Source organism: Phocoena phocoena, chromosome X (genome assembly GCF_963924675.1).
Source record: "Phocoena phocoena chromosome X, mPhoPho1.1, whole genome shotgun sequence".
Taxonomy (NCBI): Eukaryota; Metazoa; Chordata; class Mammalia; order Artiodactyla; family Phocoenidae; genus Phocoena; species Phocoena phocoena.
The window spans coordinates 114,964,377-114,981,697 of record NC_089240.1 but is presented as its reverse complement, the minus strand read 5'-3'; the positions used below and the strand labels follow the sequence as shown (position 1 = coordinate 114,981,697).

At 43.2% G+C, this 17,321-nt stretch overlaps 1 protein-coding gene across 1 annotated transcript in view; it reads left to right on the top strand.

Annotated features, from left to right (window-relative positions):
- The window catches only part of ARHGEF6 (Rac/Cdc42 guanine nucleotide exchange factor 6), a 115,907-nt gene that overhangs the window by 29,836 nt on the left and 68,750 nt on the right, over positions 1 to 17,321 (top strand). The window contains exons 3-5 of the mRNA XM_065901336.1: positions 1,469 to 1,553; positions 3,727 to 3,851; positions 5,454 to 5,655. Coding sequence (XP_065757408.1) covers positions 1,469 to 1,553; positions 3,727 to 3,851; positions 5,454 to 5,655 — 412 coding nt within the window. The remainder of the gene's footprint in view (positions 1 to 1,468; positions 1,554 to 3,726; positions 3,852 to 5,453; positions 5,656 to 17,321) is intronic.

Genomic DNA, 17,321 nt, shown 5'->3' with positions numbered 1-17,321 from the left:
TGTATTTCCATCCAGAAGGTGGGCGTCGGGTTACCTATAGATATATATAGATTGGCATCATTGGCTGGCAGATTAATAGGTTGTGCCTGTGTTTGAGCATACTTCTTGATTCAAATACACGTTTATGAGACTAGAAGACACCTCCATACATTTTACAACAATGAATACATTTTAATTTTTATATTTTTAAAAATTTTAATTTTTTTTTACTGAAATAGGGTTGATTTACAGTGTTTCAGGTGTACAGCAAAGTGATTCAGTTATATATCTATATATCTATTCTTTTTCAGATTCTTTTCCATTACAGGTTATTACAATATATTGAATACATTTTATTTTATTTTTTAAATTTATTTATTTTTATTTTATTTTATTTTTGGCTGCGTTGGGTCTTCATTGCTGCACGTGGGCTTTTCTCTGGTTTGGCGAGCAGGGGCTACTCTCATTGCGGTGTGCAGGCTTCTCATTGCAGTGGCTTCTCTTGTTGGGAGCACGGGCTCTAGGTGTGCGGGCTTCAGCAGTTGTGGCATGTGGGCTCAGTCGTTGTGGCTCGCGGGCTCTAGAGCACAGGCTCAGTAGTTGTGGCGCATGGGCTTAGTCGTTCTGCGGCATGTGGGATCTTCCCAGACCAGGGCTCCAACCCTTGTCCCCTGCATTTGCAGGCGGATTCTTAACCACTGCGCCACCAGGGAAGCCCTGAATACATTTTTAAATTAACAATTGTCTTTCAAATAACAACTGCTTGGTGTCTTCCCTAGGGACAGTGCGATATCAGAATGGTGGTTGCGACAGGCCAAGTGAAATATTGTATTTCTTTAATGTTTTGCTGCTGGCAGTTGAGCAATACCAGGAAGGTCAGAGGTCATATCTGGAATAGTCACCTAAGGCCAGGAAGAACCTATAGGCTTAGGCCGCCCAAGGGTCAAATCCATGAAGATGAGCTGAGAGGGGCAAGGTCAAGGGGCAGAAAGTTGGGCGACATGGAGTTGGGACCCAGTGGGTGGCCTTTGGGAGGATGGGCTGCAGAGAGGAAGGCCCTGCAGACAGTGCCCTGGCTGAGAACAGTGAATAAACTGTACAGAGGAAAGTGTGTTACAAAGGCTTCCCCTGCTTCTGTAGGTGATGGGCATTGACTGTAACCCAGCACAGAGTTTCCAGTAACTGGGCTGAGAGTATTGATGGGCTCAGGTCAGAAGAACAGGTCTGTGCATTTCCTAGTGGGCCCTGGACTCGGCGTGGCTCTCATTTCCCATTACTGCTTCTCTCTGACTCACTGATGGCCCGCCACATGTCATTAGGCAGCTCAGCTGCTGCTTTCATTTCTCCCCCAAAGGTATACAGAGGTTTGGGTCTTGGCTTTTACATTTTTTTTTTCTCCTGAGAGCTAGAGGAAGTGGCCTTCTGATAGTTTGGTTTGTTGAGTTGAATACTTACAGTGTCTTAACAGTTTCAATTTCCTTTCTCATAGGTATTTGATCCTGATGACCTTCATGCAGGGGTCAATTTCTCCAAGGTTCTGAGCACTCTTTTAGCTGTCAACAAAGCAACAGAAGGTAAGCAGGGCTTGGGACAGATGGGTTCTGGGTGACACATTTGGGTTCACATGTCTCTGATTACCCTAGGAGCCAACTGTCTATGGCCAGGATTGTGCGATTGGGGCAGACTTCTCTCCTCCCCCTAAAGAAACCCTGATGGGTGCCAGATACTTTAATCTGTCATAGTTTAGGATTTAAACATAACTGTCACAGAGGTTATTCTAATGCCCTTAATATAATAAGAACCAAGAAACAATTTCATTCAAAGCTATTGAATAGGCAGTGGAGTATAACAAGACAGAAAATAAAAAGGAAAAAATATCAGTTCCCTTTTTCATAAAGTTTACAAAATGCAGCCGTTACTTCCCTTTCTCCGCCAGAGACATATTGTTTCTCATAGTTTTCTGTATGCCTTTGTCCATGTTAAGGAACCCTTCGGTAACCTTGTGCTGGAAATGAAACCTCAGGTTCATAGTGAGTGAAAAGAACATCATTTATTTAAATGTTTAGTACGCATCACGTTGGCGGAATGAAATATAAATCCAAGTAAATGCGAAGCAAATGATGACAACCTTAAAGTATAACTTCATTCCTTCCGTGATATAGTATCTTACGTACAGCTGGGCAGTAATAACCATAGTTAAAATGTGTTGAGCCCTTACCATGGGTCTCGGCTGTCCTATAAGCCATCGGTGGTCTCATTCAATCTTTGAAACAAGCCTGGGACCTGTTAGTATTAGGTCCGTATTACAGATAAGGAAAGTCAGGCCCATAGTGGCCCAAGTAGAAAGTAAGCAGCAGACCTGGGATTCAGACCCACATCTGACTGACTCCAGAGCCCTGATGCTCCATCACGGGTCCTGATGCTCAAACCGTTAGAGTCAACAGGCTGTGTGCCCGGCACTGCCAGGTGCTACAAAGGAAGTGCAAGACTTGGTCCCTGCCCTGGAGAAAATTACCATCTATTTAGGGAAACTCAGCTTACCCACGCGAAACAATGAGAGAACAGGAACAGACAATATAATCAAGTGCCAAATAGGCTGGAGCATCTAGGAAGCTATCAAGTAATTATAGTTTTAGTCAAAAGAGCTGTATATAATAGCAATAAATGTAAAAATACTTCTCTGAAGTTGTTCTTTTGCTCTCTGGAAGAGAATGCTTTGGAGCTATTGCAAGGCATATAGCAGAAAGTACAGCTAATTCAAGTAACTATATTTAACACACATGACAACTATCCAGTTCTGGGCAGGGAGGATCGTATAATTCGAACATTATGCCGTACAAATTATATGTTCCTTTGCCAAACTCTCCTAGCAAGTTTTACAGTCTCTTCCCTTGCCATAGATATTTATAAAATACAAGGAGGTGAAAGTTAAAACCCACAGCATCAAGGAAATTACTTGGTTACTGAGCTTGTCGCCTCGGGAATGTTTGGGCTTTAGACTTTTGCAGTTTCTATCTTTTAAAAATAAATGGAGAGGAAGAGAACCCTCATTTGAATTTGTCAGGAAGCCAGCTCCTCCCTTTAGTACGGCTCTCGCCATACTGAAAACACCGAGCTCAGCGCTGGGCTGATTGAATTTCACAAGGTTTCAAGGAAGAGAAGACTCTTGAGTTTGATTTTTTTAAAAAAATAATTCCAGTATCAAGATTGCATCTTTCTCAAACACATATTCTCTCTCATTCTCATTCTCCCCACCCCTTCCCCCAGGCATAAGAGGGATTTTACATTATATGTGCCACACAGACTGTTCCATGTGAGGAAGAAAAGAACCACTCAGTAATAGGCCAAAAAACAAAGCGAGAAATTTGAAATATTTCAAAGTAATAAGAGCCACAAACAGCTGTTTGGTACCCAATATAGTTCTGCCTGGGCTAACAGGGCATACTGTTGCAACGGGTTCAGGAGGGAAGAGTTGTATAGGGAAATGGGTTAAGAGAAAATGTGGTTCTGTCGCTGTTTTTCATTCTACTGGAGAGCAATGGCCAGTAAGGTTAAGAAAAAGAAGTTGGCCACCAAAAAGGGAGGCGGGCGGGTGGGGAATGAAATAAGCTCGGCATGTTCATCATAGAGCAGTTAGAATTATGATCAGGTTGCCTTTGATAATGTCCCTTGAAAGATAATATTAAGCTGTAGATGTTTTTCTGACACAAGGGGTTCTCTTTACGGTGCCTTTTCCTCTTTTCACAGATCAGCTCTCAGAAAGGCCATGTGGACGTTCCTCTTCTCTTAGCGCTGCTAATAGCTCTCAGACAAACTCACAGGGAGCAGTTTCTAGCACAGCTCCAGGGCTGCAAAGGCAGTCAAAGCCAGTGGTAAGTCTGGTCCCCAATTCCCCCTGCCTGTTTTAAAATTTGTAAACTTCGATTGCTATCTCGGTTACATCTCCATAGGTGGTGACATAGCCATCCTGTTGTTTGGGGCGTTGTGAGAAAACGAATTTGGAACCTCGCCCCAATTCAGGCTGGCCCATGGGAACAAATCAAAGGCATGTGGGGCAGAGAGTCTGAAAATCGGGGTTGAATCCCCAAAGTCCTGTCCCTTTCTAGAACTGAGCAACTGAGAATGCTATGCAAATGTCAGTCATTAGGGCGACTTCCGGAGGGAAGTTTGCTGTTATTTCCCCTCTCCCCCGGGCTTATTAGGAGAACTAAATAGTGCCTGGCACGTAGAAGGCAATCAATGTATATTACTTGCTCTCATCATTGCCGCTGTCATTTTCTTTTTCTCTTTGCATTCCTATTGAGCCCAGGACGAGCTCCTATATTGGGATAGCTCGGTTATCTTTGCATTTGGTCTTTTTTTTTTTTTTGCATTTTTTACATCTTTATTGGAGTATAATTGCTTTACAATGGTGTGCCAATTTCTGCTTCACAACAAAGTGAATCAGTTATACATATACATATGTTCCCATATCTCTTCCCTCTTGCATCTCCCTCCCCCCCACCCCCCCATGGGAGCTTTCATTTGGGAGGGAGCGCCCTAGCTTCTGCTCTTTTGAGACCTTTATTCCTTGTCAAAATCCACCCACTTGCTTTAAGCCCTCATGAGCTATTACTTCCAAAGTACTTTAATTACTTCCAAAGCACTTAATCTTTTGAGATTGCAGATCTCTTTCAGAAGCTGATGAACACTCTATGGTTCCATACCCCTTGGGCCCTCTCAAATTGTCTGTAAAATCTCCTGTGTGTGAACTTACTGGTCTGTGTTTTGGGTCAAGGCTTGTTGTGCTATCAGCTTCTCAAAGGGACATGTGACAGGTTAAGAACTCCAGACTTAGGGAACTGTGGGATATTTGATCTTTGCATATGAATAAGTCTTAGCCAATTTAAGATATTCTTAGTAATTGGAAGGGGGAGGCAGATTTTATGAGAGGAGGTTGGTACCTAATCTTGGTCACGGAATTATGTAAGACTTCGGGTGTTGGGTAGAGGCAGAGTGGGATAGTTTATTACTCTACTTTGTTTCCTGGCTCATTTAAATAAGTATCTTTTGGGACTTCCCTGGCAATCCAGTGGTTAGGACTCCGAGCTTCCACTGCAGGGGGCCTGGGTTCGATCTCTGGTCGGGGAACTAAGATCCCCGCAAGCTGAGCAGCGTGGCCAAAAAAAAAAAAAAAAAGTATCTTTAGATAATTGGTGGGGGAGAAGGAAATAAAAGCTATGACCCCCTCCAAAATACACATTCTCACAAATGCAAAAGTTTGCCTACAATTTTGAGGGCTTTATTAATCCCCTTCCCCTCATTCCCCCAAGGCCTACCCATGTTAGGCCCATTCCTAAATTAAAAACTCAAGACTGAGATGGACCTGAGGTTTTATCCTTGGTCACCCTACTTTATTTGCCTAAATTCATAGAATATCTGCCCCTGCCTCATTGAGATGAGTGCCTAATCTGGTGTGACTTGTGTTTCTCCAGGAGATGACGGAAAATGGAAGTCACCAGTTGATAGTAAAGGCGAGATTCAACTTTAAGCAGACTAATGAAGATGAACTGTCTGTCTGTAAAGGGGACATCATTTATGTCACTAGAGTTGAAGAAGGAGGCTGGTGGGAAGGCACATTAAATGGGAGAACAGGCTGGTTCCCTAGTAATTATGTCCGAGAAATTAAATCCAGTGGTAAGTCAATCTTTTCAAAGCTTTTTTGACTGTGACTTTTGTACTTTCTTGGTCTTCGGACCAAAAATCTTGTAGTTTTCATTGGTTAACAGAATTGTTTGTACTTGTATGTGTATGTCAAAAATAAGACGAGAACAGAACTGGGAAAAAATCTATGATTAGATATCTTGAAACCAAGTTGTACTTAGACTACATCAAGGCAGCAAAACCTAAACCTAAAAAAGCAAAAGAATTCAAAGCTCAGACAACTGTTCCACCTTAACTATGTCCCCTTCTGTCTACTAATTCTAGCCCGTGTAATATAGTACAAAGCCCTTCCTGCTACTCTAAGGATCACCATGGCAGAATACAACAATAAGAGAGGTCATGTGCTAACTTCCTTTTTTAGCCCTAAGCTCTTCGAGCAGACCTAAGTCTAAATGCCTCAGAGATGTGTAGGAGAAATAATAATCATAGGACTGCAGGAAGCTGTCTGGCCACTTTGATTCTGAAAAAGATTGCCCTTAACTCTAATGATACCCAGAGAATGCAATCTAATCACTCATCAGTAATCTTTCTAGAACTTGCTTGGGTAATGTACTTCCCTTTTATTATTTAAGAAACTAGGTCCTGGGCTTCCCTGGTGGTGCAGTGGTTAAGAATCTGCCTGCCAATGCAGGGGACATGGGTTCAAGCCCTGGTCCGGGAAGATCCCACATGCCGCGGAGCAACTAAGCCCGTGCGCCACAACTACTGAGCCTGCGCTCTAGAGCCCACGAGCCACAACTATGGAAGCCCGCGTGCCTAGAGCCCATGCTCCGCAACAAGAGAAGCCACCGCAATGAGAAGCCTGCACACCGCAACGAAGAGTAGCCCCCACTCGCCACAACTAGGGAAAGCCTGCGCGCAGCAACGAAGACCCACCACAGGCAAAAATAAATAAATAAATAAATAAAATAAATTAATTTAAAAAAAAGAAACTAGGTCCTGCCTATATTTAAAAATAAATCCCTAGCATTATAAAAATGTCATGATACAGATAAAATAAGGTTCAGTTATTCACATTATTATATCTCTTCACTCTTCAAAGCTATTTACCCAAGGGCTCCTTTTAAGTAGTTAGCGCCTCAGTATACTTTTTCCTTTGGTTAATGTCTTTATTGCTTTTTTAAAAATTAATTTATTTTTTAATTTTTATTCATTTATTTTTGGCTGCATTGGGTCTTCGTTGCTGTGTGCGGGCTTTCTCTAGTTGCGACGAGCAGGGGCTACTCTTCGTTGAGGTGGCTTCTCTTGTTGCAGAGCACGGGCTCTAGGCGCGTGGGCTCCAGTAGTTGTGGCATGTGGGCTCAGCAATTGTGGCTTACGGGCTCTAGAGCGCAGGCTTGGTAGTTGTGGCACACGGGCTTAGTTGCTCCGCGGCATGTGGGATCTTCCTGGACCAGGGATCGAGCCCATGTCTCCTGCATTGGCAGGCGGATTCTTAACCACTGCGCCACCAGGGAAGTCCCTTTATTGCTTTTTTTAGTGCCTCAAAATTAATACTATTATTTAATACAATTATAGGCTCACTGTAAATAAGTTAAAACTTATAGAAATAGATAATGTAGATAATAAAAATTCCCCTCTCCTTCACCTCCTCCCCCAGATAACCACGGTGAGGAGCTTTTCCCTAAAGCATTTGAGATAAAATTTAGTTTCATGCTTTTCTGTGTTGTGCGTTGGGTGAAGGTGGGGAATTTTCTTTAATGGAATAAGTGTTTAGTAACAGATTTATAATTATATACGTATGTGTAGATGTCTTAACAGTTTTTAATTCGCTTGGCCAAAAAGTTCGTCCGGGTTTTTCCGTTACACCGTTATGAAAATCCTGAACGAACTTTTTGGCCAATGCAATATTACTGGGAATTGAGACGTTTCTGTTGAGCCCTGAAGTATTTTCACAGGCTGTGCTTGAAATTTCCTTGGTTTTGATGATTTTCACAGCCGATTTTTACCCCTTGCTGCATCTTTCAATTTGTGTAATCTCATTAGGATCTCTAAATAATTTTACAGATTCACTCTAACTTGGCTTCATCTGTAAAACTAAAAGGAACAGCTCTTGCTTCCTGGCCTGGGAGTCCCAAGCATTGTTTGAGGGGTTGTGGGGGGCAGACAGACAGCACGCACTCCTTATAGTGTCCCTTATTGAGATGCCTTGTAGCCTTATAGCGTATAGTCTGGCCCCTGCCTTGTGGACCGACTGCCCTGAGCTGTTTCTCCTGGTCTTTGGCCCCTTCCCTTCGAGCTTTTCCTATACTCTCTTTGGTTTACAACTCAGTTAAGGACTCACCTGGCAGCTTTCTGGCTCCGGTTTGAGCACCTAGGGAACCTAACCCTTAGAAACATCCTATGCAACTGTCAAGGATAGGTCTGGCTAGCTGGGGCCGGGAAGCCTGCTCATCAGGGAAGGCCTCAGACTGGAAGAATATGGACCATCTCTCACCTAGTTTATTGCAGTAGCTTCCTAACTGGCACCCCTGCTCCTGTCCTTGTCACCCCTGTAATCTAATTTAAACTCAGTAGATCCAGAGTGATCCTTTCAAAGTGTAACTTGAGTAGTATAATGGCTCCCCATCTCAAAAAGAGTAAAGGGCAAGGTCATTCCCAATAGCCTACAAGGCCCTCCAGGATTTGGCCTCTGGTGGCCCCTCTGGCCTTCTCTTTAACCTCTCTCCCCCTCACTCATCACATTTCGGCCACACTGGCCTCCTGGTTGCCTGTTCCAGACAGGCTCCTGCCTCACCTGCTGTCCCTCCACCTGGAATGCTCTCCCCAGATATCAGCACGGCTGGTTCCCTTACCTACTTCAGGTCTTTGCTCACTCGTTGGCTTCAGGGTAGCACCTTCCCTGGTCACCCAGGAGAAAATTGAACCCTATTCCCACTGCCCCTGTCCCCCTTCCCTTTTGTAGGTTTTTGTTTACCATTTCTTTCTATCTAACATAGTGTACATTTACTTATTTATTTCATTTACCATCTGTATCCGACCATTAGAATGTAAGTACCACAAGGGCAGAGATGTTTTTTCTGTGTTGTTGGGCTCAGTAAATATTTGTAAAATCAATGAATATTGTGGGGCACTTCATTCAATTCTTTTTTTTAAATAAATTTATTTATTTATTAATTAATTTATTTTCCGCTGCATTGGGTCTTCGTTGCTATGTGTGGGCTTTCTCTCGTTGCGGCGAGTGGGGGCTACTCTTCATTGCAGAGCGTGGGCTCTAGGCATGCGGGCTTCAGTAGTTGTGACACGCAGGTCAGTAGTTGTGGCTTGCAGGCTCTAGAGCACAGGCTCAGTAGTTGTGGCGCACAGGCTTAGCTGCTCTGAGGCATGTGGGATCTTCTCGGACCAGGGATCAAAAGGTCATTCAATTCTGTTTAGCTTGTTCATTGAGCATCTCCTGGGTACTTGGTGGGGAGGGGGCTATAAAAATCTGTCCTCATGGACCCTGCCCCCAAGGAGCTTACAGTCTAGTAGTCAAGATAGGTGTGTACACAACCAACTGTGACAGGATAGGACAGAGTCACACAGACAAAGCTCTACGTACGAAGCTGTTGGAGGAGTAAAGAAACGATGTGATTAACAATAACCTCAGAGGAAAAAAGCACTTGATTTGGTTCTTGAATGATGAAAAGAGGCTTATGATGGGCAGAGGGTTAGAAGGAGTCACTAAGTTAAAGCCGGGAAGTAGGGAAGCATGGAGTGGGTGGTAGGAGGATTTGGGCTGAGGGTCCGGTGAGTGAAGAGAAGGGGTGGGGCCATGAGCTGGACCTACATTAAGAAGGGTGTCAATGACAAGCTGTAAGCAGGGGGTTGCATGTGGTTTAGGGACATCTTTCTAGTGGTGGTGTTGGGGCTGGATGGCAGGGAAGTGGTGGGGATAACCAATGAGGGTGTGAGGAAACCAGTGAAGACTGCTGCTGTGAGGTCCCAGCAATCCAGATAGTGGTGTGGGTGACTGGTGACAGTGGAGAGGAAGAGAAAGTGGATGGATGCAGTAGATACTGTGAAAATAGAATCAAGAAAGCTGGCTGATAATCAGCTATGAGGAAAAGGGAAGAGGTGAGCATAACGCCAAGTCTAGGGGTCCAGCTTGATGGTGAGCTCCTTAAGGGCATGCGATGTCATCCACTTAGCCAGCCAGCAGAGGACTAGGATATCAGTCTCCGACCTGGGCACCGGTCAGGCACAGAAACCTAAGGCATGCCCCTTGCCCTCATGGGGCCCCGCCATAGTCTAGTGAGGGGAAGATCTCATTAGCATATTGAATGATAACTTCCAAATACAGGGTACTCTGGAGAGTGGTGAGCAGAAGTGGGGTGCCTAACTCATCCTGACATGTAGGTCAAAGGGAAATTATTCATCTTTGTATACCTTCCTATCTCCATAGTGCCTAATGCAGTGCTTTAGACATACATGCTGAACTCCATTAATAGAGAAGATGGGAGAAGGGTGTGTGTGTGCGCGTGCGTGTGCGTGCGTGCTGGGGGGGTAATTGGTACTGAAGATGATGAGTTGTTTTGGACATGTTGAGTGGAGGCGCCAGCGAGTCATCATTCTGAAGATTTCTAGCAGGTTGGCAGTATGGATTCGGAGCACGGGAGAGAGAGAAGAGCTGCAGGTGAAACTGACGATGGACAGTATGAAGTGGTGGATGATGAAGCGTCAAATACATAGCAGATCATCAGTGGACAGAGAGAACACGGTGGCTGGAGAGGTCGGGAGAGGCTTCCTGGAGGAGATAGGGCTTGAGCTGAACCCTCAAAGACACAGAGACTGTGTGGATAGGCCCAGAAGGACAATCTAAGTTGTAGTGATTGATTGGGGAGATCAAAAACCATGAAAGAGCTGTGGTAGGTGAGCAGAGCGAGTTTAGGGGACCGTGGAAGAGATGAGCTAGGCGTAATGCAAAGGTCTTGCTGGGAAAGTAGGTGTCAGGTGTTTGCTGACTTGAATTCTTTCCCACCCAAGTCTTGCCTCCACAAAACAGTAAGCAGGCCAAAACCTACCTAGGATGCTGCTGAAGGACAATATAAATTCAATGTTGTGCTGTTTTATGCTTGGTCTAGAAAATACTTGTCAACTTTGGAATTTCTTTCCACGAAGTCCATACTTCTATGTAAGCTCAGGAAAGAAAATTTATTTTTAAAGAGTTAAAAAAATGATTTCTAAGTTAAATGCCTAGCTCAAAGAAACGAAACCTTCAATTTGGAGTTTTAAACTCCTCTGCCATACAACTTCTGGGTCCTTTATGAAGTGGAATCAGGCATGGAACCATCTGCTTACTATTGGGGCAGATGTGTAACACTGAGGTCACTCAAGTAGTCAGGAATTCTGACATACTTGTTCATGGTAGCCTGGGCTACCATTCAGGCTGATACTACAGGTTCTTTAGGATTGTCTTAGAAACCAAATGAAGCAACCCTAGCCCCAGACAGCCCTTAAACCTGCAGATGGCTGTGCCATGGAGAGCTGTGCAGTGTTTTCTTCCCTTGACAAGAGCACTTCATGCTCTGGAAGTTTGCCCTTGGGGAGTGGCCTTTTACGTTTTAGATTCTACTGTAACTTTTGTCTAGAGATAATTATGGCCGAAGCCCTGGGGACATCTTCTTCCTCTCTTCAGGTGGAGGTTGATTTCTGAGGACCTACAGAACCACCAGTGTAATAGTGTAGAAAGTTAAGAAATAGAATATTTGAGTATAATGTTTTACACACACACACACACACACACACACACACACACACACACAAACCTTTCAACATGAGCTTAAGACTGAAGGTAGAGTAGGTTTTTGTGACCATGATGATAAAAGCCTCTCACCAAGGATGATGGAACCCGGACACTGGTGACATTAGGAAGCCCTTGTTACCAGTCAATTTCTTGTTACATGAGAAAAGTAAACCCGATGTTGACTAAAAATATTTTTTTCAAGGATCTTCTTGAAAAATACTTGTATGAATAACTTAGTCATTATATAAACTACAGAAGATACATTAAGGGCCCTTGCTCCTTTATTCATTTGAGTCAGATACATTATAAATAAGAAAATTAGCCATTTATCCAATTTTCAGTCCTTTTCTTCAAAGTCAGCGGTAACTTGTAAATTAACTTGTTTATACATCAAAGTCATGTCTGCCACTACATCAGTAAGGTAGTAAATTATATCTCTCTTTTTAAAAAAATTTAATTAATTATTTATTTTTGGCTGTGTTGGGTCTTCGTTGCTGCGTGTGGGCTTTCTCTAGTTGCGGTGAGCAGGGGCTACTCTTTGTTGCAGTGTGCAGGCTTCTCATTGTGGTGGCTTCTCTTGTTGTGGAGCACAGGCTTTAGGCACATGGGCTTCAGTAGTTGTGGCACGCAGCCTCAGTAGTTGTGGTGTATGGGCTTAGTGACTCCACGGCATGTGGGATCTTCCTGAACCAGGGCTCAAACCTGTGTCCCCTGCATTGGCAGGCAGATTCTTTAACCACTGTGCCACCGGGGAAGTCCCTGTATCTCTTTTTTTATTTGTGTCTTTGTTACCGAGAGAGTCTACATGTTTTGTCAGGACTTTGCATTAAAATTTTCCTGGCAAAATATCCATGCCAAGAAAATATCGAGGCAAGTATGATTGGAACAGATATTTTAAGCAAGTTTTGTTTTCTGCAACTGATTCAGTTAAGGGATCATTAAATCCTTCTAAAACTTCTTCTTCTCAGGTAAATATAGATGTCAAGTGAGGGGATTAGGTAGATGGCTAATTAAATTTGTATTAAGGCAGATTAAGAAATGACTCTTCCTACTTATTAAAATCCAAAACTAGGATTGGGCTTTATATTTAGACTTCCTGTTTTAATCTTCTGGGTGTATCACATAGATGCTTCATGTCCAGAGAAAGCTAGTTATCACTAGATTTCTTTTTGACCTGTCACCACCAGCAGGCATAGGAATCTGTATCTCAGCAAGGGAGGGGAATGGATCGAGAGTTAATGGGAAAGGGATCTTTACATCAGAAGTAGGAGGGTTGGGCTTCCCTGGTGGCACAGTGGTTGAGAATCCGCCTGCCAGTGCAGGGGACACGGGTTTGAGCCCTGGTCCGGGAAGATCCCACATGCTGCGGAGCAACTAAGCCCGTGCGCCACAACTACTGAGCCCACGTGCCACAGCTGCTGAGGCCTGCGCACCTAGAGCCTGTGCTACGCAACGGGAGAGGCCACCACAATAAGCCCTTTGAATTCTTCACTACGTTGACCGATTTTTTTTTCCACTGATTGAATTGAATTGACCAGTTTTTTAATGGCCTTAGAAACACCATATAAAAGGTTTATGTTTTCATGTTAGGTCATATCAGGGAGGAAGAAATTTTCCTCTAACCCTTCTTGGTTCTTCTGTCTGGTCTGAGAACTAAGCCAATATGAGATATTAACAGGAGGAAATCCAAGTTTAATAACAAGTATACATGGGAGAGACCCAGGAGAACTGAATAAGTCGCCAAAATGGTGAAACCCTCACCTTAAATACCAACTTCAGCTAAAGACAAAAGAGGATGTTGGGGGTAGGGGTTTGGGACTTCAAAGGGGTGGGAGGGCAATTGACATAGAGATGGAAAAGCAAATGTTTGGTAAATAAACGTTTGCTGGGCCAGACAGAGACAGTGGGACACAGAGTGGACTCTGATCTCTGAGAGTTGCCCCCCTCATACCCAGCACACGTTCTTTGCATATGTCTCTGCTGATAGCTCTGTTCCAGGAACAGGCCCTCTACCTAAATTCTCTAGCCAGCTAAGGGGGTGGTGAAAAGAAAGACTTCCTGAGTCTTTAGAGCCTTGATTGTTTTCAGCTCAAAATAATCCACATGCCAAAGAGACATTTTGGGGTGACAAATTTTGCTCCCGTCCTGTCACTTTGAACCACCCCCAGGGACTGGACTTGTCTCCTCTAAACGTCCACATTCTTATTCCTTCTCTGCGTGTTGCCGAGGGTGGGTTTTAGCTAGGACTGCACGTGGCAGGAGTAGGCAGTGGTGGAGGGCAAAGGAGGTACAAGAGGCAAGAAACTGTCACTGAAACCTAGTGCTGGTGTTTTTCTCTTTGCATCCACCCCTTGAATTTTTTTCATGGGGCCAGTTGTTTGGAAGGACTACATTTTTTTTTTTTTTTTTTTTTTTTTTGCGGTACGCCGGCCTCTCACTGCTGCGGCCTCTCCCATTGCGGAGTACAGGCTCCGGACGCGCAGGCTCAGTGGCCATGGCTCACGGGCCCAGACGCTCCGCGGCATGTGGGATCTTCCCGGACCGGGGCACGAACCCGTGTCCCCTGCATTGGCAGGCAGACTCTCAACCACTGCGCCACCAGGGAAGCCCAGGACTACATTTTTAAAGACTTTCTAAGGTTGTCCTTCCAAATCTGTCTTCCTTCTTCTCTTTGTATTGATTCCCCATCCTACACCAAGGCTGCAGGGATAGCCAGACCTTCTAGCACTACGCTGAGTGAGAGTGGTGAGAGCAGGCATCCTTGTCTTGTTCCTGATCTTAGGGGGAAAGTATTCAGCCTTAGGTCTTTCACTGCTAGTTAAGATGCTAGCTGTAGGGTTTTCATAGATGCTCTTTATTGAGTTGGAGAAGTTCCTCTTTATTCCTTTTTTTTTTCTGGAAGTTTTTTTTTTCTTGAATGGGTGTTGAATTTTGTCCTGTGCTTTTGCTGCATCGATTGCTATTACCATGTGATTTTTCTTTTTAGACTATTAATACCATGGGTTTCATTGATTGATTTTTGAATATTTAACCAACATCCATGAGATGAATTCTATGGTATACAATTCTTTTAAAATATCACTGAATTCTGTTTGCTAATTCTTTGTTAGCGTTTTTTGCATCGAAATTCATGAGGGGTATGGGTCAGCGGTTTTCTTTTTTGTACTGTCTTTGTCTGGTTTTGGTGTCAGTGTAGTTAATAGTGACTTTATAAAATGAATTGGAAAGTGATCCCTTCTCTTTATTTTCTGTAAGAGATTGGGAATAATTGCTATGGCTTCTTCCTTAAACATTTGGTAGAACTCTCCACTGAAACCATATGGGCCTGGAGATTTCTTTTTTCCACAGTTTTAAATTTATAACTTCAATTTCCAGAATAATTATAAGGCTATTCAAATGGTGTATTTAATATTGGGTGAACTGTGGTAGTTTTGGTTTTCTGAGGAATTGCTCCATTTCACACCTAATTATCAAATTTATGTGTTTTAAGTTGTTCATGGTATTTCTTTATTATCTTTTGGGCATCTCCAGAGTCTGTAATGATATCCCCTACTTCACTCCTCCTATTGGTAATTTGTGTCTTCTCTCTTTTATCCTCTGTCAGTCTTGCTAGAGGTTTGACAATTTTATTTTATTAAAAATTTTTTTTCGCTGTAATATTTCTTTTATTGAAGTGTTGTTGATTTGCAATATTGTGTCAGTTTCAGGTGTACAGCAAAGTGATTTGGTTATATTATATATATCTATATTCTTTTTTCGATTCTTTTCTGTTATAGGTTATTACAATATATTGAATATAGTTCCCTGTGCTATACAGTAAATCCTTTTTTAAATATATTTTATTCATTTATTTATTTATGGCTGTGTTGGGTCTTTGTTGCTGCGCGCAAGCTTTCTCTACTTGCGGCGAGCGGGGGCTACTCTTCCTTGCGGTGTGCGGGCTTCTCGTTGCAGTCGTTGCAGTGGCTTCTCTTGTTGCAGAGCACGGGCTCTAGGCGCAGTCTTCAGTAGTTGCAGCACGCAGGCTCAGTAGTTGTGGCGCACTGGCTTAGTTGCTCCGTGGCATGTGGGATCTTCTCGGACCAGGGCTCAAACCCTTTTCCCCTGCATTGGCAGGCGAATTCTTAACCACTGCGCCACCAGGGAAGTCCTACAGTAAATCCTTGTTAACAATTTTATCGATCTTATCAAAGCACCAGCTCTTTTTGCATCTTGTTCAGCCACCCAGGAATCCCCATGGCAGCCACTGTTTTCTTTCAATTCATGTTTCTCTGTTCTACTTCACATAGTTAACATTTTTTTTCAGTTGCAGTGACCAGTTTCTGTGGCCTTTCCTTTCCTCTTCTGTCTTGGCAGGCTCTCCATTACTGTTTACCCTTCCTTTTGGCCTTGCTTTCAAAAGGTGGTCACATCTTGCTGGTTTCTCTAGAACGTTTCATTTTTATCAAGACTGGTTTACATCATAATTGCACAAAACAACCGAGTTCTAAGTAGCATTAAGGGTACATTGTAGAAAACTTGCCTAATAAAAACCGGAAAGAATTTGGTAACTGTCGATTTTGAATATGCCTACGAGTGCAAAACCATGGTGTGCTGGGGGGAACACCATGCTGGGCAGTACAATACTTGGGTTCAATTCCTGACTCTGTCATTTGCAATCTCAAGTAATAGGCTGGGTGGCTCTGCATTGCTCAAATTTACCCAGTAAAGCCTTGTGAAGCCACCATGTGGATCCAGGCAGACCTTGAAGTTGCATGAAGCTTTCCAAACCTGGTTATGCCCCAGTTTTGGGGCATTGAGGAGTGCCAGATTTGGCCCTCATTGTTGCCTTTTTGTTTTATTTACCCTTTACCCAGCCCGGCCCAGCTGGACAGTTCACTGTCACAGGAACAGTACTGCCTTGAGCATTGCCATTTCTACAGCTGTGCTTCTGGCATCTTCCCTGCCTAGGAAACTCTCTTCTGTCTTCTCTGCCTATTTGAATTCTAGCTCCCCTCCAGGGACAGATCAAGTACCCCCTGCCCAGCAAGGTCTTCTCTGACCATCCCAGATAAAACTGATGATCCCTCTGAACTCCGGGGGGAACTACTGCTCATGCCATTGACCGGGCCCTTCAGTAGCTTCATCTCTGGACGTCCTGTTGGTTAGGAGCACAGGCTTTTGTCAAGACACACCAGGGCTTCAGTCTTGGCTCTGCCATTTCCCAAATTCATGCCCTTAAGCAGCTGACGTCACTTTCCTGTACCCTAGTGACCTCCTCTACAAAACGAGATCATCTCTGCCTTACAGGTAGTTGTAAAGATCAAATAAAATGTCTTAAAAGCAGTTAAGTGCCAAATAAACATAAGGGATATTTTAAATATAATAAAAATTAGAAATTAAGGTTAAATGGGAAAATGTTCATGAAATAATGTTGTAATAGGAGGATTACAAAGCTGTAGGTGAAGTAAGAAAGATCTATGTGTGTTTGTGTGTGTGTGTTCACAAACACATGTATAAAAAGAATGGGAACACTAATATGTATAAAATAGATAACTAACGAGAACCTGCTGTATAGCACAGGGAACTCTACTTCACTTCGCTGTACAGTAGAAACTAACACAACATTGTAAAACAACTATACCCCAATAAAAAAAAAATCTATTTTAATAGCAAAAAAAAAAAACAGAATGGGAAGACGTACTTCAAAATGTTACTCTGGATGATGGTTAGCTCTGGGTGATGGGTTAATTGTTGGTTTTTCTTTTCTACATTTTGCATTTTTTAGGGTAGGAATGTAATAGATATAAAACTAGAAAATATTGTTTTTAAAAAGAAAAAAATCAAGTCCTGATGATAATACTTGGTTATTTATACTCCACCATACATCAGAAAGAGTTGGTTTGAAATTAATTAATTAATTTTATTTGGCTGC